General features: G+C 31.2%; 1 protein-coding gene across 20 annotated transcripts in view; it reads left to right on the top strand.

Annotated features, from left to right (window-relative positions):
• Positions 1-20,983, top strand: part of LOC409722 (basement membrane-specific heparan sulfate proteoglycan core protein) — a 153,712-nt gene that overhangs the window by 41,969 nt on the left and 90,760 nt on the right. For 19 of the 20 annotated variants that reach the window (XM_026442419.1, XM_026442391.1, XM_026442404.1 and 16 more), the window contains exons 2-9: positions 11,235-11,388; positions 11,458-11,582; positions 11,679-11,829; positions 11,902-12,070; positions 12,230-12,390; positions 12,752-12,901; positions 13,288-13,497; positions 13,684-13,800. In XM_026442419.1, coding sequence (XP_026298204.1) covers positions 11,235-11,388; positions 11,458-11,582; positions 11,679-11,829; positions 11,902-12,070; positions 12,230-12,390; positions 12,752-12,901; positions 13,288-13,497; positions 13,684-13,800 — 1,237 coding nt within the window. The remainder of the gene's footprint in view (positions 1-11,234; positions 11,389-11,457; positions 11,583-11,678; positions 11,830-11,901; positions 12,071-12,229; positions 12,391-12,751; positions 12,902-13,287; positions 13,498-13,683; positions 13,801-20,983) is intronic. The other variant, XM_026442399.1, reaches the window with a different exon arrangement.

The raw sequence follows: 20,983 nt of genomic DNA, 5'->3' as shown, positions 1-20,983 counted from the left end.
CTTATCAAAACGCAACGAAGCTCAAAAATAAACGATTTGAGTCATGTGTGCGTTGGCATTCGACTCGAGGATGATCAGATTACGCAATCGATTATAATTATATTTCTGATGTAATTGTGCGTGTTTCAAGAATGAAAAACATTGTCTTTGACGTTGCTATCGGATTTCAGCGAAAGTTCAGCTTCGTTTCTCCCCCTCCCCCCTCTCTTTCTCTTTTTTCTTCGTTTTCTCCAGCTTTCGATGGAATAAAAGCCTGATTTTATATGAAAAGAGTGGCGGAACCGACAGACTTCCGCAAATGGAATTCAACTTCACCAAGAATATGCTTCATGGACGGTTGGTCGGCTTATTAACCACGTGTTTCAAAAGAGAAAACTAATTTTTTTCGGTTTTGATAACGTGATTCCTCAATTGTGAATATTTAGGACGGAATATTTTCGGCTTTTAGTCACAAATATTTGATATCCAGGATTGTCCTAATTTGGCCAACGGATACTCTGAACCGAAATAAAGGCAAAATTCGATATCAACAGGATGTGGATTATCCTCATCATTATTTTACTTTTCTTTTTAAATGTTTGCGGTTTTTTGGTTTTCCTATGATTTCATTGTATCCTGTCCCTCTTAAATTAGAATCTTTGCCAATTGCGTCTTATTTTCATAATATTCTCTCATTATTCTTGTTGTTCTCTTAAAAAAATCGATTATTGCGGTTTTCCATAGCAACCCTTTCTCCGTGCGACTATTTTCGATCAAGCGGAAATGGGTCTCTAGACGGATTGTTTACTCTCGACGAACAAATACACCTCCCTTTCCGCCAAATCAGGTCATAATCACTCTTCCATCATATCGCGCTGAAAAAAAAAATGAAATTGTGAATTGCGCTATGAAAAAATGATTTAGATTAGGTGTGATTAATATGCGAGTTTTTTTAATAAGAAAAATTTAGATTATAGTTTCAATAGTATTTTATTGTATTTATTGTAACGGGAAAAAGATTTTGATTTTTATATTTTGATTATATGAATATAAAAAAAAAATAAATATAGAAATAATAATTAATAAACCAGATTTTAGAAATGAACTTAGAATTTTTAAAATCAATTAAATAATTATTCAAAAAATTTCAAACTTTTTAATTGATCAATCAATTTCATTTCCATTATAGATTTAACAATTTAATGATTTGTTCAAGCAGAAGTGAACTGCAATCAAACTGCTGTATGTATATATTCTATTTTTATTCTGTATTTTTAATATTTTTATTTTACCTTTTCTAAACACCATCTAAGGTTAATGGACGTTCAAAACCATGAGTTATAGATAACATCCATAACGTTTCATGTAAATCGTATCAGGATGATCTCTTGGCATGTGACCTTCATGTTTTTCTTCTCGATGGCCGATACAGGTAATCTTTTAGCTTTTAACACATCAATTTTTTCAGAGAATTGAACTGAAAGATTTAACTTTCTTGGAGATACTTAGATTTATTATTAGAGCCTCCAGTGGACAAGGTTTGCCTCTTTCAATTTTTCAAAGAAAACACTTTCTCAAACACCTGTAAAAACAGGAAAAAATGATATCTCTACTCCTAATTTGAATTCTTTAAGAATTATCTGCTATTTTTAGATTCTATCGATTGATTGGGTGACAAGAATTCTTGATAATTTTAATGAAATTCACAGAATATTGATTATCAATCGATCGAACTAACTAGAATGAGTAACTAATTAAAATTGTAATGTTTTTTGATGTATGGATGGATATAATTATTTTCATTTGGATTTATTTATGGAAAATTTATAAAAGAAGTTTGTAGAATAATATAGAAATTTTATGATGAATTTTATTTTATTTATTCCAATATACTAATAGATATTGAGAAAAATATTAAAAATTCATCATAGTTATTATATTTGCAAATAATAAATATTTTATATTCGTCATGGTATAGACTCTGAATATTTATATATCATATTATCATTTAACATTCTATTCATATTCTTATCAGATCTTTATGTGTATACGGACTCTAAAAATAATACATTGTATCTATTTGATCTTTTTAAAAATAAACTTATACAATGAATTAAATATGAAAAGAAGAAAAGTGGCAATTTATTTGATTGTTATAAAAGAGTATCGTGTGCCAAAAAAATGTCGAGAATCAAAATACCGCCTGATGTTTGGAGAAAAGTGTGAAAAATGTGTTCATGCGTGTCACGTATGTGATTCCTCCATTCTCGTCGAGAATTAATGAGCCATCCAACCGAATTCGTTGGTATTTACTCATCGTTGCTTCATCCGATGTCGTTCTTCAATGCCTTCCTCCGATATTAATTCCGATTTAAGATTTGAAAATTATTGTGTCTCCTGAAAGAAAAAAAAAATATTAACATATTTTTCGAAGGCCATACGAAACTTTCTACTCAATCATGTCGATTTACGATTATCGCTATCAGATGAATTTATAATTGAAGATATAATTGAAGTATAAGTTGAAGAATTATAATTGAAGATATTGAAAATAAAAAAAGTATACCAAATAAGTATACCAAGTATAAAATGTATACCAAATATGCGTACCATAATTAAAATTTCTTGAATAATATTTTGATTATCGATTTCTTTATTGATATCTTATATTGATTGATGATTGAAAATAATAATTATTTCATGTTTTAAAATAATAATTATTTCATGTTTTTCACGTTTCATAAAATTTTCTGTGATAACTTAACTTTTAAAATTTTTAAATATTATAGAACACATTAATAATTTATTTATATATTTGATCAATAATATTATGTAATGACCTTCGAAATCATATTACCTAAGAAAAAAAAAGAAAGGAAATATTTTGATTCACACATTACGAAAGTGATCGTGTTACACTGTTCATTCTATAAAGAATACAAATTCAGTTGGAATACATTATCGACAATGAATAACGACCTTGTTGACGTAACAGTTTTGTAATAGTGAACCTAAGGTTGCAAGGATACTATAAAAGACGAAGGAATCTGGATTCAGAATGCGATGACAGGGAACACGAGCCGTTAAGTGAGCCTCGTAATTTGTCGAACCGCCTCAGGTTACACCCAGAGGGGTGAACATCGGGTGAAAATAGGAGAGGGAGGAAGTCGTGGCCGAGATCCAGGGGCGAGGAGAAGGGTGGATAAAGCTGTGGTTAAGCGGCATGTTTAGAAGGCGTGCACACTATCTCCCTTGTTTGCTGTAAAAACAAACCTGTGTAGCACTTTAGAGATCCTGTTCGATCTCTCTGAATCGAGTTCTGCCTTTGTGTCAGGGCATTGTAACCTCCTCAAAAGACTGTTAATGAAGATAAGTGAGCTCTTCACTAGTAGCTTAAATAGTTTTATTAGTAACTTTTTGTCATTCAAGATGTAATTATTTTTTTGGATAGACTTTTAAAGATCTTGTTCAATCTTTGATTCCAGTTCTTTTTTTATCTTTGTAATTTCTTCAAAGAGTATTTTAAGTTGTTGATGAGGATAAGTGAGCTCTTGAGTGGTAGATTAAATAACCACATTAATGTTTGCCATTAAAAATATTTTTTTGAGTAGAGATCTCTGTAACAAATTTCTTGATGATTCTATTTGATTATTCAGAGAATGTTTAGATTGTTCATGAGGATAAGTGCTCTTGAATAATAACCTAAGTAATTATACTCATATTCTTGTATATTTTTAAAGATCTTGTTTTAATCTGTCATAATATTGTGACTTCTTCAGAGAATCTTTAGATTGATGAAATATAAGTGTATTGTTAGTTAAATAATATACCTGTATTGAAATTATCATTAAAGCTATAATTTTTTTTTATATTTTCTTCTTCTTTCTTTTCTTCTTCAGTTCTTTTAGATAGATATCTTATAGATCAAAAAGATATACTCCAGTGAAGAAATATTAAAATTTTAACTTTGCAATAGCACATTTTTTTTCAGATCATAGATATTAAATCCATTGATGTATTAAATCTCGTAATATACTTCTGCTCCTAAATTGTTAAAAAGTAATTATTTTTTTTAAGATATCACTATATTATATGATATTGCTATTAAACTAAAAATCATTTATAATTTATTTCTATACATATTAAAATACCTTCGTATAATAATTATCTAAAACAATCAAATTATGTCATTAACTTTTTCCTATCGAAAAAACTTCAGCTAAACCTAACCTAAAAAGAATATTATTTTATCGGCATTTCTTTGTGAAATTAATTCAATGATTATCTCTAATTTCACGTTGATCTTCACGTTGAATGGAAAGAGTCAATGAAGGAAGTAAGCTCGTTTGAAATTCTGTATCGACAGTGTATCTATTATTTTTTTTTTCTCTCTCTCTTTTTTTCTTCATTCTCTTTAATTCTTTCACGATAGTATAGTTCAGTTTTTCGAACGTTTTCGACGCGTGAGTGATCGTAGCCCGAGGGTCGGAACGTTTCTGTCGGAAAGTCGAAATGTGTGATTTCCGCAATTTCACCCTTCCAAGAGGATTGCCCGTAGCATTCGCCTTTTTCACGTTCTAGGAGATATGAAAGTTCGTATAAGATGATCTCTAGTTTCTTTTTTTCAATCTTATGGGGTCCTCTTGTTCGGTTTATAGCATGGGAATCAACACATGACACAAGTTGATTCGATCGCAAACGAGAAATTTGAGGTTAGGATTCTTTTACTCTTGATAATAGAATTTTTTTTTAAACAGAAAGATTAGAAAAGATAAGAAAATGTTGCAAAAATAGGATTTAATTATACAATTATACCATTAGATTATTAAACAAAATATGAAAACATCTTGAAAATTCGATTCTAAAGATCAAAACAACATAACATAACAGTATAACAGTTAGTTAAAGTTTGCATTTTGTTTTACTAATGCAGATTTGTCAACTTAATGAAAATTTTCATATTTGTAAATATTCAAAAACTTGAATTGAAAGAAGAACTAGAATTGATCCTATTGACTTTTCAAAAGTATTAATATTTATAGTGTATAGTGATTATTGTAGTATTGGAGTATCTAATCTAAATGCGTGATAATACAACTGCTCTTAAAAATACAAATTTATATAAATTTCTAAATATCACGATGTATCATTCCATAGCTCTGATAACTTATAACTTGTTTAAGAAATCGAAATTCGATTCAAATATTATTCAAAGGCTAATTATGTTATGAATGTTACTAACCTCAATATTTGACACTATGTATTTTCCTTCAAGAAATCATAATTTTGTTTTTTTCGCAACAAACACATGTACAGGGTAGCTATCCAAAGTTATTATGTTTGCCAAAGATCTGCACGAGGTCTTTTCTCGAGCTTGAAAGGCAGTTAAAATGCAAAGGCTTGGTCGAACAAGACTAGCGCCACCTATGTAGCCTCAGATTCGCCGCTGTTTAGTATTCTATGTGCTGACAGCCCTCTTTTCCACGCCTAACCGTCCACGGCCATCCTCCCACGGTAACCTGCTTCGACGAGGCATGTTCTTCACATTAATATAGAGCGGCTTAAGACAAAAGACGATCGGCGTTGTAGCCCTTCTCCCTTCGAGAAAGGTGTACTTGACTGCAGCGCCATCTAGCTTGCTAGCGCGTAAATTTTCGTTAAGTTGAAGCCCCTGAAAGTCCCTTAAATTGGAGGATTTCTTGCTCTCCTCCATACGTGCTGAATCTTGACTTTTGAAAGGAAGGAAGAGTGATTGGAAGGGACATAGTGATCCTGACGATCAGAGGATTTTTCTGTATGATGTGTAATATGTATCTTCTACGTTTAGACCCTTGGAAACGAGTGTATCAAGTGAATAAGTGTAGATGAAAGAGTAAATAAGTATAAACGAAAGTTGTGCTTTAAAATTTGGATTTGGATCAAATTTTAATTCAAAGAATCCATAAATTTGAATATATAGGAATTTAAGGATTAAAAGGATTTGTAAAAAAAATCTGAAATATCAAAGACATTTTAAAAGTCAATAAAATTTAATTTAAAATCCAATAGTCCAAAAGTAACCAAAAGACCTAGAACTTCAAGATTCAATTTCTGAATGCATATTCGAAATAACAAATTACATTATTTGATTAAGATTTGCATAAAAGAACGAATTATTTATAATTATCAAATATTGTCCAACATCACTTAACCTCACAAAAAAAGCTCAGGTTAAAATTATCGCTTGATTATTTTTCTATTAATCTAATTCCAATTTAATTTCCAATATCTATTATTTTTCAGTTTCTATATATATATTTATAAAAGAAGTGATCAAGATCAAAAAATCTATATTACTATTTCTATTTCAAAGTCAAAAATTTCGAGTAATGAATTGAATCAACATTCTCGCGTTATGCAATCAACACGTGCGTGCAAACTGCACGGGATTGGCTTAACGATATGCAGACGCGCTCGCTTATTTTTTTCGGGACCAGTTCTCCGGTGAGTCATCGGTCTGGACTCATTTTTGCACCAGGTTTAACGACCCCGTTTATCTGTATCTATCTCTCTCTTTTCTCTTTTATATAGCTCGTTGATCGACCTGTTTTTGCGTTAATATTTTTTTTTCTCGAGATCTTGAAATTTGGATGCTTTTCGAAATTCGTTTCGTAATACCGTTTAATTTATAATTGATTTTTGTATATTATATATAAAGATTTATTTTCGAATAATATGTAGATAATTGAGAATATTTTATTACGAAATTAGAATTGAATTTTTATTTTATTCAATAAAACAAATTTTTATCAATAAGATAGGAATAATATTCATAATCGTTATTACCATAAAGAATGTTTGTTTGCTATTTAATACAATAAAAATTAATATTATTAAATTATAAAATACATAAGTATTCATTATTATTTATTATGATAAATAAAAAATGTTCACAATTGATCAGCTGATTAAAAGACAACAGTAAAATGCAAGAAAATTGATCAAGGATGTTGACAAGTTGATCGAAGGGATTCGATATTTGCCACAGTGGAAGTTTCGAGGACGAATTTCCCATTGGCCACTTAAACTGCGCCGACACGTATTTCCCATGCATTTTAAGGATTTCGGACAGTGTGAGGGGCCCGGTGTTTTGTCGAAGTATGAGCACGTAGTTGTCGTGAAAGGATCATAGAGTGGACTTAGCTCGGGAATCCCGTGTAAAACTTGGCTGGAATAACAAAGTTTTGTCTCCTACCTTCTCCATCTTCTAATTCTTTGCCCTCATGGAAACGATCCTTAATCGACCTAACTTCATTTTCTTTGATTTTTTGACTAAATTTTTCAAAATAAATGGTATTTACATATTTCTCTTTTCTTTTCTTTCTTCTTTAAATTAAATAGTTTAATAAAAGAAATCAGTCCTAATTTGATTATTGAATTTATTTAACTATAATTGATCGTACGGATTCAAATATGTCGTAAAATCTTAGGTTGCCTCTTCATTTGTACGATAATTTTACATACTCTGTCCAAACACTTTTCTTTCTCACATATAATACCATTCCTAATATGGTAAATTATTATTATATTTATTATTATATTATATTTTTTAGAAATCTTGACAAAGCTTGACTAGATCTTTTTTCACTCTTTACATATATCGATATTAATTGGTCGAAAAAAGAAAAAGGCGGTAAATGACTCAATATAACCTCAACTGACAAAGTTTCTTTAACATCAGTATTGTTTTTAATATGGCCACGAGTTACTTTCACAAATCTTGACAAAATTCTATTTATCTTTTTTTATTTTTCCATTTTTATTATTTACATAGAGTGAATCGATATTTATTTCGATTAATATTTCAAAAAGAAAAAGAAGAAAAGCCAAATAACATAAGTGACGAAATTTATCTTTAATATCAGTATCTATAGTAAGTAGTAAAATCTTTAACATGATTACGAGTTATCTTCATAAATCTTGATAAAACTCAATCATTCTATTTTTTCATTCTTATAATTTACATGTATAAAATAAATATTTATATCTATTCATATTAAAAAAGAAAAAAAAGGGTTAAATGATATAACCTCAAAACAAAATTTTACGACAAATTTAAACGAAAGAATATAAATGTTTATTTAAAATTTTTGAAGAAGAATATTGAAGAAGCTGTATGAAAAAATTGTTCCAGTTACCACAAGTAAGCCTTTTAATTCAATTTTTTCGCCATTGATATTACAACGAGATAACAGGGAACAATAAATCTTAATTGTTAAACATACGATTTCACATTATCATTGATCATTAACAAACATTTCCCGATATCTTCTTATCTAAGTTTCCATGATCTATTAATCTCATAAATTCCATTAAATAAATTTCGACAGCCTTGTAAGAAAAGTTAAATACGTAACGAAAAAATGTTCATTTCCTCTAGGATAAGTCTTACGTGTTCCAGATACGTGATTGGCAAAAGGCAGATAATAAAATATCTCGTAGCTTATCTATCTCTAATAATACTAATAATATATCTTTACTTGGTCTTATCAATTCTATAGAATCGATCGAAACGATTCTCGTTTCATTACATATTACCAGCTATTCATCAATCATTTATAAAAATAAACCGTTCATTCATCAGAAACAGTTGCAAATCGTTCGAAGCTTGAAACTAATTTTAACTGGAGAATTAATGAGTCGACATTCGTGTCATTATCCTCCATGAAGTTTTTTGTTCCCAGTTACGTAACGTTACGTCGATTCTCCTACCCACGCGTATACCATTTTGCATGCGGAAATAGAATTCTTAACCTAGGTAATTCTGCTTAAATGAACCTCAAAGTTTCATTTCCTTTCGTACGTTAAAAAATAAACGTATCATTGACAATCTCTCTGTTTATAAATAATATTCCTTCTTATGTTTCGTTATTATTTCGCGTATCATCATTTTAGCGCTAAATGGAAGCATTGGAAATCGATTAGAAATCGGTTTGATATCGTTTATAAGCAGGAAGTGGCGTATACGCTTCCGGTCACGTGGTCAAACATCATCTCGTTCGCAAGGAAACGCGACACCCAAGATATTAATCGCGATTAGCAAGATCCGCCAGATGGCCGGTTTTTGCTGGATCATGCTTTTCAACACTGATTGGGCGCCACAAAACGGATGCCACGTGTTGTCGCGTCACGATGTTAAGAGAATGGCAGTGAGGTTAGTGCGTGAGTTATTTGTTAAGGGAATCGATAAAATGTAAGATAATTAAAAACAAATTATATTATCTTTGAAATGAATTGAAGAAATTTTTTAAGGAATGAATTTTAATTTTTGGAAATTATTGCCTGAAAAGTTACGAATGTTTAAATATAATCTTATGTGATTTAGATTTTTTTTATGTATAAAGGAATTAGAATTCGGATTATTCGGAAAATTAAAATAACTTTCAGAAAATTTAAAGGTAAATATGAAATTTTTTTATTTTCGATCAATTTTTCGAATCCTAGCATGAGTTGCCTTGATAATTGTCTTCAGATGTTTCTGTAACTTTTATTTTCTCTCAAGTGCTCGTTTTTATCCTAAATATAAATTCCAAGTCATCGTTTTCTAAACATGGAAACAGTAAGGGATTGTAAGATTCTATAGTAATTTTGGTGATTTTAGTAGATTGGATTTTTATTGTCATTGATGTACCATAATGGGTTCTTGAAGTTTGTTTGAATTAAATGATATTTCAGGTTTATTCTTACATTTATTCCTTATATATCCAATATTTTTTAAATTATAAATTCAACTCAATCAAATATTCCACAAAACTGAAATATAAAAAGATATACAAGTTAAAGGATATTTTAGAAAAAAAAAACCATTAAATGAAATATTTACAAATTTTTTTCAATAAAAATAAAAAATCATTTTGGAAAGATAAAAGATCGAACAAAGAATATTCCAAAAAATCTAATTTTTTTTAAATGCAAAAAAATCCAAAGAAAAGAATTCTAATTCTAATTCTAATTCTAATTCATTTCATTCGAAAACATTTAATATTCAAAAAAAATTTTCCAAATGCAAAAGGAAGGAATTCCAATATACTTGAAGATATTTAATATTTAAAAAAAATCGGATTTTTTCAAATATAGGTATCTAAAGAATTCGGATTCATTCGAAGGCATTCAATATAGCTCAAAACGTGAAATCTTTCCAAATGCAAAAGTATCAAAGAAAAGAGATTTTACATACATTGGAACATTGACGTTTGATTTGTCACGTATAGATTCGTGGGAAACATTAGGTTTGTTATTCGCCTCGTAGTCGTAATATCGACACGGGTGCCGGGTTGCATAAGCTCGTCAGTCGTTTTCTCGCGTAACGATACTTTATCTCGACCAACCAATGCTCTTTCTTTTTTCTCGCTCTATATACGTGTATCGTGTTGTTCCTTGAGGAAAGGAAACGTCGTTGACCCGCGATGTCGAATCTTGGCCGGTCGAATGGGCGGCCGATCCTGAATTTATATCGCGTGTTTAGGTGAGAATTGGTTCTTTATGAATCGCACGTGAGCACACTACGCGATACATCGATATACGAGATATAGTCGATATTCGAGATATAGTCGATATTCGAGATATAGTCGATACTCGATATAGAGTCGATATTCAAGATATAGTCGTTATTCAAAATATATTCGATAGATTTGACTCGTTACGTATATTGATTGCACCAAATATTCTCATTTATAACGGTTGTTTTCTTTAAAACTCGTATGTTTATTCATAATGTCGTCTTCTTTTTAATCTTTTAACATTTAAAGAACTAGAAAGGTACTTTGACATAAGACATTTTGCGTAAGATATCTTATAAATATTTATAAAGATGTTCATGATGTGTAATTCATATATATTTATATATTGGATGTTCGGAGAAAAGATGATTCTAAAGATGATACTAAAAAATATGCAAAAATTCGATTGAGATTTGTTTATTAAGTTAAATATAGTTTAATTTTGTCGGAAATTAAAGGTAGTTTTGTTTCTTTTTTAAATAAATTTTAATTAATTTTTATTTACCAATTTTTTAATTTTCTATCTATTTTTGTCAAGACATTCTATATATTGTTAATGTACTAGTTTTTCAAACAAATCTAATTTATAATCAGCTCTAAAGATTAAAGAATGATATTTGTCACATTAATTAAAAAATTATTTGAGCCCATCTCTATGAATGCTTGCTAAAATTAAGAAAAATGATATTTGTAACATGTAAGTTTCTTTTTTCGCAGAATGACGATCTAGTATTTGATCAGGATGGCAAGCAATCTTTAGACGAGATACCTTTGATTGAGACACGCCAACAAGACTCCATACTTCACAGGTTAAGAAGAGGATTGTTCGATTTTTTTAATCCAACTACATCTACTTCTACTGAACCTTCAGGTAAATAATTTGTGCCATACTTTAACAATAAATTTTACTATTATCGTTGAAATCGCTGTATGTTAACAGAACCTGGAGAAAATAACGCGGACAATGAGTTGGACAACGATCCTCTCGTTCAATCCAACGATGACGAATATTTGGAAAAATCAGCCCATGATACTGCAGATGAATTCGAAGTGGAAGCTGATGAGGTCAGTTTTCAATAATCTAATTTAACCTAAATCTAAATTTTCGATTCCAACAACAAATAAATACTAATATTTAACAAATATCATTGATGTTGTTAGGACAATGAAGTTGGAAATGCGGCTGAAGGTCGAAGAGAATCAGCAAATTTTGGAAACAGCGACGACGAGGATCTTGCTGGATCTGGAGAAATGGAGGGCAGCGCTGATGATACGCGATTGCACAGTTTTATACCAATAAGAGAAGAGAAAAGTAGACGACTAGTATTTCATTGTCATTTATCTAATTGGAACTTTTACTAACTTTCTGGCGATAATTTTGCAGAGTATTATAGAATAACCTTGACAGTTGGAGAACCGTTCAGAAGAGAGTATGTGGATAGGAACAGCAGAGAGTACAAGGAGCTAAGTGGCAATCTAACTCAACCTTTGGAAGAGTTGTTGAACCGTTATATTCCTAATGAAAGTCACCATGCCAACGTTATTAAAATTTCGTGAGTGCAATATGATATGTACATTTAGAAGATAATATTCTGAAAAAAAAGTACCAGTCTTCTTTGAAAACGGAGAATGATATGCTTGATATGCTGAGTCGAAATGATTCAACCAAGCAAGTATTTATGGAACGATAACGATTTCTCTTTACTGTTCAGGCCAACGTCCGACAGCTTCACGTCACAAGTTACCCTAGACATCGGTTCGACGTTCACGGATGAGATGGAGGTGCGGAACGTCATAGAGCAACAGCTGCACTTACATTCGTTGGGCAACGTCCAAGTTCGACCAGAAGAATTCTCGTTTAGAGTATTTCAAGGCAAGTTGAAATTATTCGAGTGACGTGGAAATGATCGATTCCTCCTCGAAGACTTCGAACTCCTCTTATATCATCTGTAAATCGATTATCCGGAACGGGAGGAGAATCTTTTTAAAATAAGATGGATGATTATTTGGAAGTATATGAATTTGGAAGAATCGATCAGTCCTTTTTTTCACACTCTTGATCTGCATGTAAAATACTACTTCTTGCTTTGATAGTGTTTACGATCAAATTTTATTTTCCTCCATCGAATTTTCGTTTATCTTTTCTTTTTTGACATTTCTTTTTTGTTGCATTATTTTATCCATCCGACGATACCGTATTTACACCCATACACGTACGAAACACACACAATTAGTTGGAGAAGAGATAGAGGAACCGGAATGCGACCAATCGACCGAGATAAGGTGTAAAGATGGTACATGCGTGCCGGTCGAATGGCGATGCGATGGGATTTCTAATTGTAAGGATGGTTCTGACGAAGAAGGTTGTCCTGAAACGACGACACGTAAGTAGTAGTAGATCAAAATTCAAAATCAAATCATCCGACATTTGTAAATATACACACAATTGTATATTTCTAATAGTGTGTAATATTACATCATATTGATGACTTGTATTATTACATATTCATTTGTAATTAACTTTATTGCATGTTTTTCTTCTTTTTATTTTATCAATCTTTTATCAAGAGAATAGAATGATTACGTATTTTAATTTTACAATTTTAATTTTGCAATTTTAATTTTACAACTACATAAACTCCATTATTGCCATGATATTCTTTTCATATATATTTATTTTCTTTCTTTATGTTTATAATTTATATTCATCCTGCTAATCTTCGCTTCGATATTACGCTACTTCCGACTGTCCTAATCATCGAAACAATAGATGTCAGCGAGAATATCACAGAATTTTACGAGGAAATAACTAAGGAAATTAAAAAGGAAGAAGACGTTGAAGGAGTAAAATTAAGCAAATGTCGCGCCGATGACACTGTTCGTTGCAGCGATGAAAGTCGTTACATATGCTCTGTACAGAAATGTGACGGCGTCAAGGACTGCGATGATGGAGATGATGAAGTTGGTTGTCCCCATCCAGGTATAGGTTATCCGATGCTCACAATTACATAATGCTTGCTCACAATTACATTTTTGTACATAGAATTGTATATAAAATTAAACTTTTATTACACATTTTTATTACACATTCTTTGTATTTTTTTGTTTTCAAAAAAAAGTTAATAATTTTGATGATTAGAAAGTTATGAATTGATCGATTTTATAGGATGCAGTCCTGGAGAATTCGCCTGCGACGTATCTAGGTGTATACTCGCATCGCATCGATGTAATTTCATAAAAGAATGTGACGATGGAAGTGACGAATATGACTGCAGCTATCCTGGTAAGTTATTTTTTTCTATTATATACAACTTTATTTTTCGTATGTAAAATAAATAAGATATTTTTAATTATTAAGTCGCGACAAATATTCCCAACTTACAACAGTCGATTGTTATTTCAAATTAAAAAAAAAAGAAACAAAATCGACTGCTAAATTGCATTATTAAAACACGTTACTTATCATTTAGGGAAAATATAGGTATCTACTTCTCGTTTTTACCGACCGTGTAACTTACCTTCGAAGACTTAAATATCGACTGATTTGCTCTATTGATAAATAATTTAACTCGTTTCGTCGGTAGAGTGTAAAACTGTTTTATCGATACGTTAAATCGACGAGATTTCTAACCACATATCAGATTCATCTTGAATATCTTTTGATTTGAGTTTTTATTTGATCAATAATTAATTATAAGTAATATAACTGGTTCGTTGAAAAAAAAAAAGAGACATGAAACAACGCGAAAGACAAGCCGGAACGTCAATTTTTCCCACGAAAAAAAGGGTCAGGTGGAAGTCTACCAGAATATACCTACTGAATATTCAAAACTCGAGGGCTTTTCCCCTTCCGCTCTGTTTTACCGCGCTTTTTTCGTCGTTGAGAGGCGGATGATTATGTCAACGGTCACGGAAGTCGGTCACGTGATGCTGGAACGCGAATTTTTTGTAAGCATGGCGTGTCACCAAGTCTGTTATAAAAATTAGTGATTCTAGATTGAATCATAAAGTTGCCGATCATTTTTTATCACGAAGTTATAAAAATATTTTTATATATAAAATGGATCATTCTATTATCCATCCATTTGTGTAATTAAATTTTCACCTAAGTAGTATTCATTTGATAAGTGAAAACAAAAAAAAATTAAGGGGAATAAAGATAAGAGAAATGGGGAAAAAAAAAAAAAGAATTAGAAGAAGCAACAGTTTACAACTGTTGTCCTCAAATCAATCCTCTATTTCATATTATTCTAACGAATTTCAGATTAAACCAAAGTATATATAAACTTCTAGTACCAATTGTCATCTATAAGTTAGCAAGTTGGGAAAAGTTGAATCTCGTCAAATTTCTCGATCAGAATTATTCTCGGCTAATAGAGTGTATACGTCATCTATGCGAGGTCTAGAAACGCAACAAAGGATATTAAATTCATCGTTCGAAAGAGGCCAGAAAGTAGGGCAGATCGCGACAGAACAATAAGCCTAAAGGTTAAATCCTGGAAAGTTTGATTGTACGAAACGTGGCCCGATCTGGTTGTACATTTTCAACTTGACATTCTTCCTAGTTGTAGAACGAAAAAAGAGACAGGGATAAACCAACATTCCTTATAAATATCTGCAGACACGCAGCCCAGCGCTTTTACTGCTTCCAGTAATCGCGATGTGCATGCTTAATCAATATTCAAGTATTCAACCGTTGTGAAACCATCGACCTTATCCTCTCATTACTAGCGATGGGTATTCAACTTCCCCATGTCGCGATCCTTTCACAGAACATTGTCTCTTATTTTTCGAATTTTTGGATTTTCATTTATACTTTGCGAAATCTTTTTTTTTTATATTAAATTTAACATTAATTTTACAGTTAACATTAGTATGTAAGAATTCTAGTGATTCAAATTTTCAAAGTTGGTGGTACTTTAAGTGGTACTTTTCTCAGATTTTAACTAAAGCCTGGTAATCTTAACATAGATTTTTAGAGTTTGGTGCTCTAAAAGTAATCCTTTATGAATCTTAATTCAAGTTTCCAAAACTTGGTACTCTAGTAACCTTCCTTGAAATCTCACTTTCAAATACTCTAATAATTATCTCTCAAGTTTGAACTTAACAAGTTTTATATTTTGGCACCCAAAATAACTCCTCCTTAAAATAAGTTTTTCAAACTTTAATATTCTATAAACATCCCCAAACTTCCTTAAATAGTCATCTCCAATAATTTTTCAAACCTTTTTAATATAATCTCTTTGTGTCTCAACATTTGTACTCCAATAATCCTCCATAGATCTTAAAGAGGCTCTATTAACTCCATTCTATCCCCAACTTACACTAAACATTTTTGCAAAACGAACCTCACTCCTATCAATATCAAACTTCTTTCATCGCGTTCCTTTCATCCTCGTTGAGGCCATCACTATCAATGACCCTCCACCTCTCACCTCAAAATTTTTACTCCAATAATCCTCCATAGATCTTAAAGAGGCTCTATTAACTCTATTCTATCCTCAACTTACACCAAACATTTTTGCAAAACGAACCTCACTCCTATCAATATCAAACTTCTTTGTTTCTTTCTTTTCTTGATCATCACGTTCCTTTCATCCTCGTTGAGCCATCACTATCAATGACCCTCCACCTCTCACTTCAAAATTTTTACTCCAATAATCCTCCATAGATCTTTAAGAGGCTCTATTAACTCTATTCTATATCCTCAACCCCATTTGTAACAAACAAAATGAACCTCACTCCTATGAATATCAAATCTCTTTCTTTCTCTCTTGATTATCGCGTTCCTTTCATCCTCGTTGAGGCCATCGCTATCAATGAACCCTCCACCTCTCACCTCAAAATTTTTACTCCAATAATCCTCCATAGATCTTAAAGAGGCTCTATTAACTCTATTCTATCCCCAATTTACACCAAACATTTTTGCAAAATGAACTTCATATTCCTATGAATATCAAACCTCTTTCTTTCTCTCTTGATCATCGCGTTCCTTTCATCCTCGTTGAGGCCATCGCTATCGATGACCCTCCACCTCTCACCTCTCACTTACCACCACCACCACAGTGGATAGGAATGCGCATAACCACTTTCGTGCTCCCTCCTGGCTGCTTCCGCGATATGCCAACTCGGACGGGGACAATTATGAGCGTTGGTGGGCGCTCGGGATGAGCCCAGCGTTGGTTGGAAGGCGGAAAACGAGGCTTCGGTGTAGCGGAACGTGGAAACATGGAGGGGGGGGAAGGCCTACGTTAGGCTGGTAGGTGGAACGACGGCACGCTAGGCACCGCCACGACAAACGTCAACTGCTCAACGTCCCAGGACATTATTCAGCTGCGTCCTCTCCACCTGTGTGTGTATATATACATATATATATATATATATATATATACCGTGTGTGCAAAAAAGACGTAGTTCATCTATGCGGCAACCGGTGCTGCATCATCATGCCGGGATGAATTTGTAAGCGGTTGTTGCCTTTGCTTTTTCCCCTCCCCCTTTAATCGATAATGAGCGCTGGTAGCGGCGGTTGAAAATGGTGGTGGTTTCTGGGATATTTATTAGGGTTACGAAAAGGATGTCACCTGGTGACACCGGGTTACAACCCGTCGTCGATATTTTGCCCTTTGTTATATATACAGCAAGGGGGAAGGGGCGAGGAGGGTGTTGAGCTTTAGTTTGCCACCACAGAGTCTCATTGATTCAAGTTTCAAACTTGATCACCGTATACGGGGATCGAAATTCCGTAATTTAATATCATTTTTTATTAATTTTCTTGGATAATTTAATTGGATAGATGAAGATAGGTATAATAATCTTTCCTTCTTCTTTTTGTGTGTTGTATGTCGAAAATGACGTCGTGTTTAATTAAGATTAGAAATTTAGAAATTTAGAAATGTTTGTGAATGTTTTATTCTTGAGAATATTTTTTTTTTCGTGTGTAATTTGATCGAAATTCTGTAATTTAATATCATTTTTTATTAATTTTTTTGGATAATTTAATTGGATAGATGAAGATTTCCTTCTTCTTTTTGTATGTTGTCGAAGATGACGTTGTGTTTAATTAAGATTAGATTTAGAAATTTAGAAATGTTTGTGAATGTTTTATTCTTGAGAATATTTTTTTTTTTTCGTGCGTAATTTGATCGAAATTCTATAATTTAATATCATTTTTTATTAATTTTCTTGGATAATTTAATTGGATAGATGAAGATTTCCTTCTTCTTTTTGTGTGTTGTATGTCGAAGATGATGTCGTATTTAATTAAGATTAGATTTAGAAATTTAGAAATGTTTGTGAATGTTTTATTCTTGAGAATATTTTCTTTTTTTTTTGTGCGTAATTTGGCAGGAATTAAGAAGGATCTGCGGTAGAATCAAATCGCGAATTCTTTTTGAAAAACATCAATTTTTTTGATCGTTTCTTATCACGCGTAATTATCGTACGTAACAATACTTTTTTAAAATCATAATTTCCAGATAAAACTCACGCGTAGAATACACTGCCGTTGTTTGCGAGCCGTATCTTCAGGATTATCCACTCAGATAGTTAGATAATGAGCGTGTGTAATATACTTAACAGGCGCACAATACATCAACGTCGACTCGACGTCAAAGGTGATCGTAAAACTGAACGCGATTCGATATTTTACGAATTTCAAATTCAAGAATTCGTACATATATTACGGATAAGTGAACAACTACTTGTCTAATAATTTAAAGTTCCTCGGATTTCCATAAAATTCATCGAGAAACAAATTGAAAATTAATCTTCTATCTCAAACCAAATTTTATTTTCCATGAACGGAGAAATTTTTTCTCCTCGATTTTTCGCTGTTCAATTCCTTTTCTTCTATTTTCCATCGTCAATGAAATTTTAAAATTGTCGCTATGATAATTTAATATCGCGAACGAATTCGAGAGAAAATATACACCAAGATTTATATCCAGATCTGGATGATTCGATCACCTGTTATGGGTTGGAACGGCGCCAGAATCGATTTGTCGGAGATTTCTTCCAAGGTTGTTGTTCCAACAAAGTTCACCGTATTATAATTATGACCGATTGCTCAAGCAAATTCGATATTTTCCACGGAATAACATCGAATCTCTAGATTCGAGATCGTACGTTTTTACGTTCTTCGGCCTCGAATCGTTCGCCAAGATAAATATAAACCGCGATTAACCCTCGCGATCAGATGGCGTGAGTCATTTTTGACCCAGCACACTTAGCAGCGGCAGTAACGACAACGTTAATTAGATAACGAAAATGATACAAGTTTGATACATCTAAAACACGGTTTACTTTAATAGGCTCGCAAACCTTTTTTCTTTTTCTTTTTTTTTTTTTTCAGTTGAAACGTCTCATTTAACATTTATTTCATATATTGATATTAAGTTCTTTAATTTTTATTCATTTTATCTCACTATATTTTCGATATATTTTAAAGCATCTTTTCAGACAGTTTTATTCAATGAATATTATTATTCAAGAAATCAAATATAATTTATTTTTCTTATTATAATATTCTTTATGATATAACATAATATATCTTATTATAATATATCTGTAATATTATTATATATTCTCTTATATTATTCCTCTTATATTATTTCGAGGATGGAGATGATTGAAGAATATTTTTTTTTTATTTTTTGATATATTTTAAAGCATCTTTTCAAACAGTTTATTATTTTTATTCAATGAATATTATTATTCAAGAAATCAGGATGTAATTTATTTTTCTTATTATAATATTCTTTGTAATATTATTATATATTCTCTTATATTATTCCTCTTTCGAGGATGAAGATGATTGAAGGATATTTTTTTTTTTTATTTTTTGATATATTTTAAAGCATCTTTTCAAACAGTTTTATTCAATGAATATTATTATTCAAGAAATCAGGATGTAATTTATTTTTCTTATTATAATATTCTTTATAATATAACATAATATATCTTATTATAATATATCTGTAATATTATTATATATTCTCTTATATTATTCCTCTTTCGAAGATGGAGATGATATTTTTTTTTTTATTTTTCGATATATTTTAAAGCATCTTTTCAAATAGTTTTATTCAATGAATTATTATTCAAGAAATCAAGATGTAATTTATTTAACATATTATATCTTATCATAATATATCGATAATATTATTATGTATTGCTCTTTCGAGGATGGAGATGATTGAAGGAGGAAAAAAAAAAATATCAGAGATGATAACATTTCTAAAGATATTAGAAACGTAACATTTAAATTGATTCTTTAAATTCTCCTGGTTTCAACTGATTCTGTGATATCTGTATACGGTGATTTTTTTTTTTAAATAAGTTTTGATATCCAGAAGAAAAAATATTTTTACGAACAAGTTTCGATCGGACACTTGTTTGAACAAGAAACTCTTTCCCAACTCTTCGAATACAATTTTTTCTTTTTTCTTTTTTTGTTGTTGTTGTTTTCCTCTTTTCGTCTCTGCCGAGAGAGAAGGAAAAAAGCACGGTTTATTGACAAAATAAGCACATGCAAATGTGTCGTGAATGGTTGGCCGGCGTGATTTGTCTGAAAACTTCCTGCGCCCGAGTCGTTCGTTCCGCCTATAAATCACGTCACGAATTTCAGCCGCATCGCGTGATTCTTGATCGATAAATTAACGAGACCACTTAACTTCCGGTTTAAATTTTTTCTTGTGCCCGTTTCATGCGTGAGTATTAAATCATTACATCTTCTTCCTCCAATTTCTGTAATGTACCAGAAATATCGTAATCGCGTCTTAATACAGTTTCTGGGGGAAAAAATGGGAGATTTTTTTATTCAATTTCCAGTTAAATCTAAATTTAACACGTGACCCAATTACGTTATATTAAAGGTAAAGAAAAAAGGAAGAAGTTCTTTCTTTCTTTCAAATCCAATCCAAATCGATTCAAATAATCAAATATTTTAGTATGAATTATATATTTATTATATTTTTATTATTTATTTTTTACCCTCTATTATTCGATCCCCTTAAAACTCTAAGAAGTTTCTTTTTTCAAAAAGATAAAAATTCCAAACTTTAATTTTTATTGTATTTTTAGATATTTAAATTTAATTTCTATGTCCAAAATTCGATCTATCTCACTTTACTTTCAACGATATTTGAGAGAAATTATGAAAATTTCTTTTCAAATTCATTTTTGAACACATATTTTTTTTCCAAGTTACTTTATTGGAGCACGATTCGTCGTTGATTGGGAAAAAGAATTATTGTCGATTTTTCAGATTTTAGTTATTGGTTTTTTCTTCTTCTTCTTCTTCTTCTTTTGGAAAAAGGGGTGTGTTTGGGGATTGAAAAAAGATGGGGACGAAAGTCAAAGTTCGAATTCCAATTGTTCTTTTTCCCAATCGGTTTCCCGATTTATCCCGATAAAGATTGAGAGATCGAGCCTAAGGCAATTAACCCGTCGTGTGTTATTGGCTG

This window comes from Apis mellifera, linkage group LG8, assembly GCF_003254395.2.
Source record: "Apis mellifera strain DH4 linkage group LG8, Amel_HAv3.1, whole genome shotgun sequence".
Lineage (NCBI taxonomy): Eukaryota > Metazoa > Arthropoda > Insecta > Hymenoptera > Apidae > Apis > Apis mellifera.
This window is presented reverse-complemented; position numbering and strand designations above follow the sequence as displayed.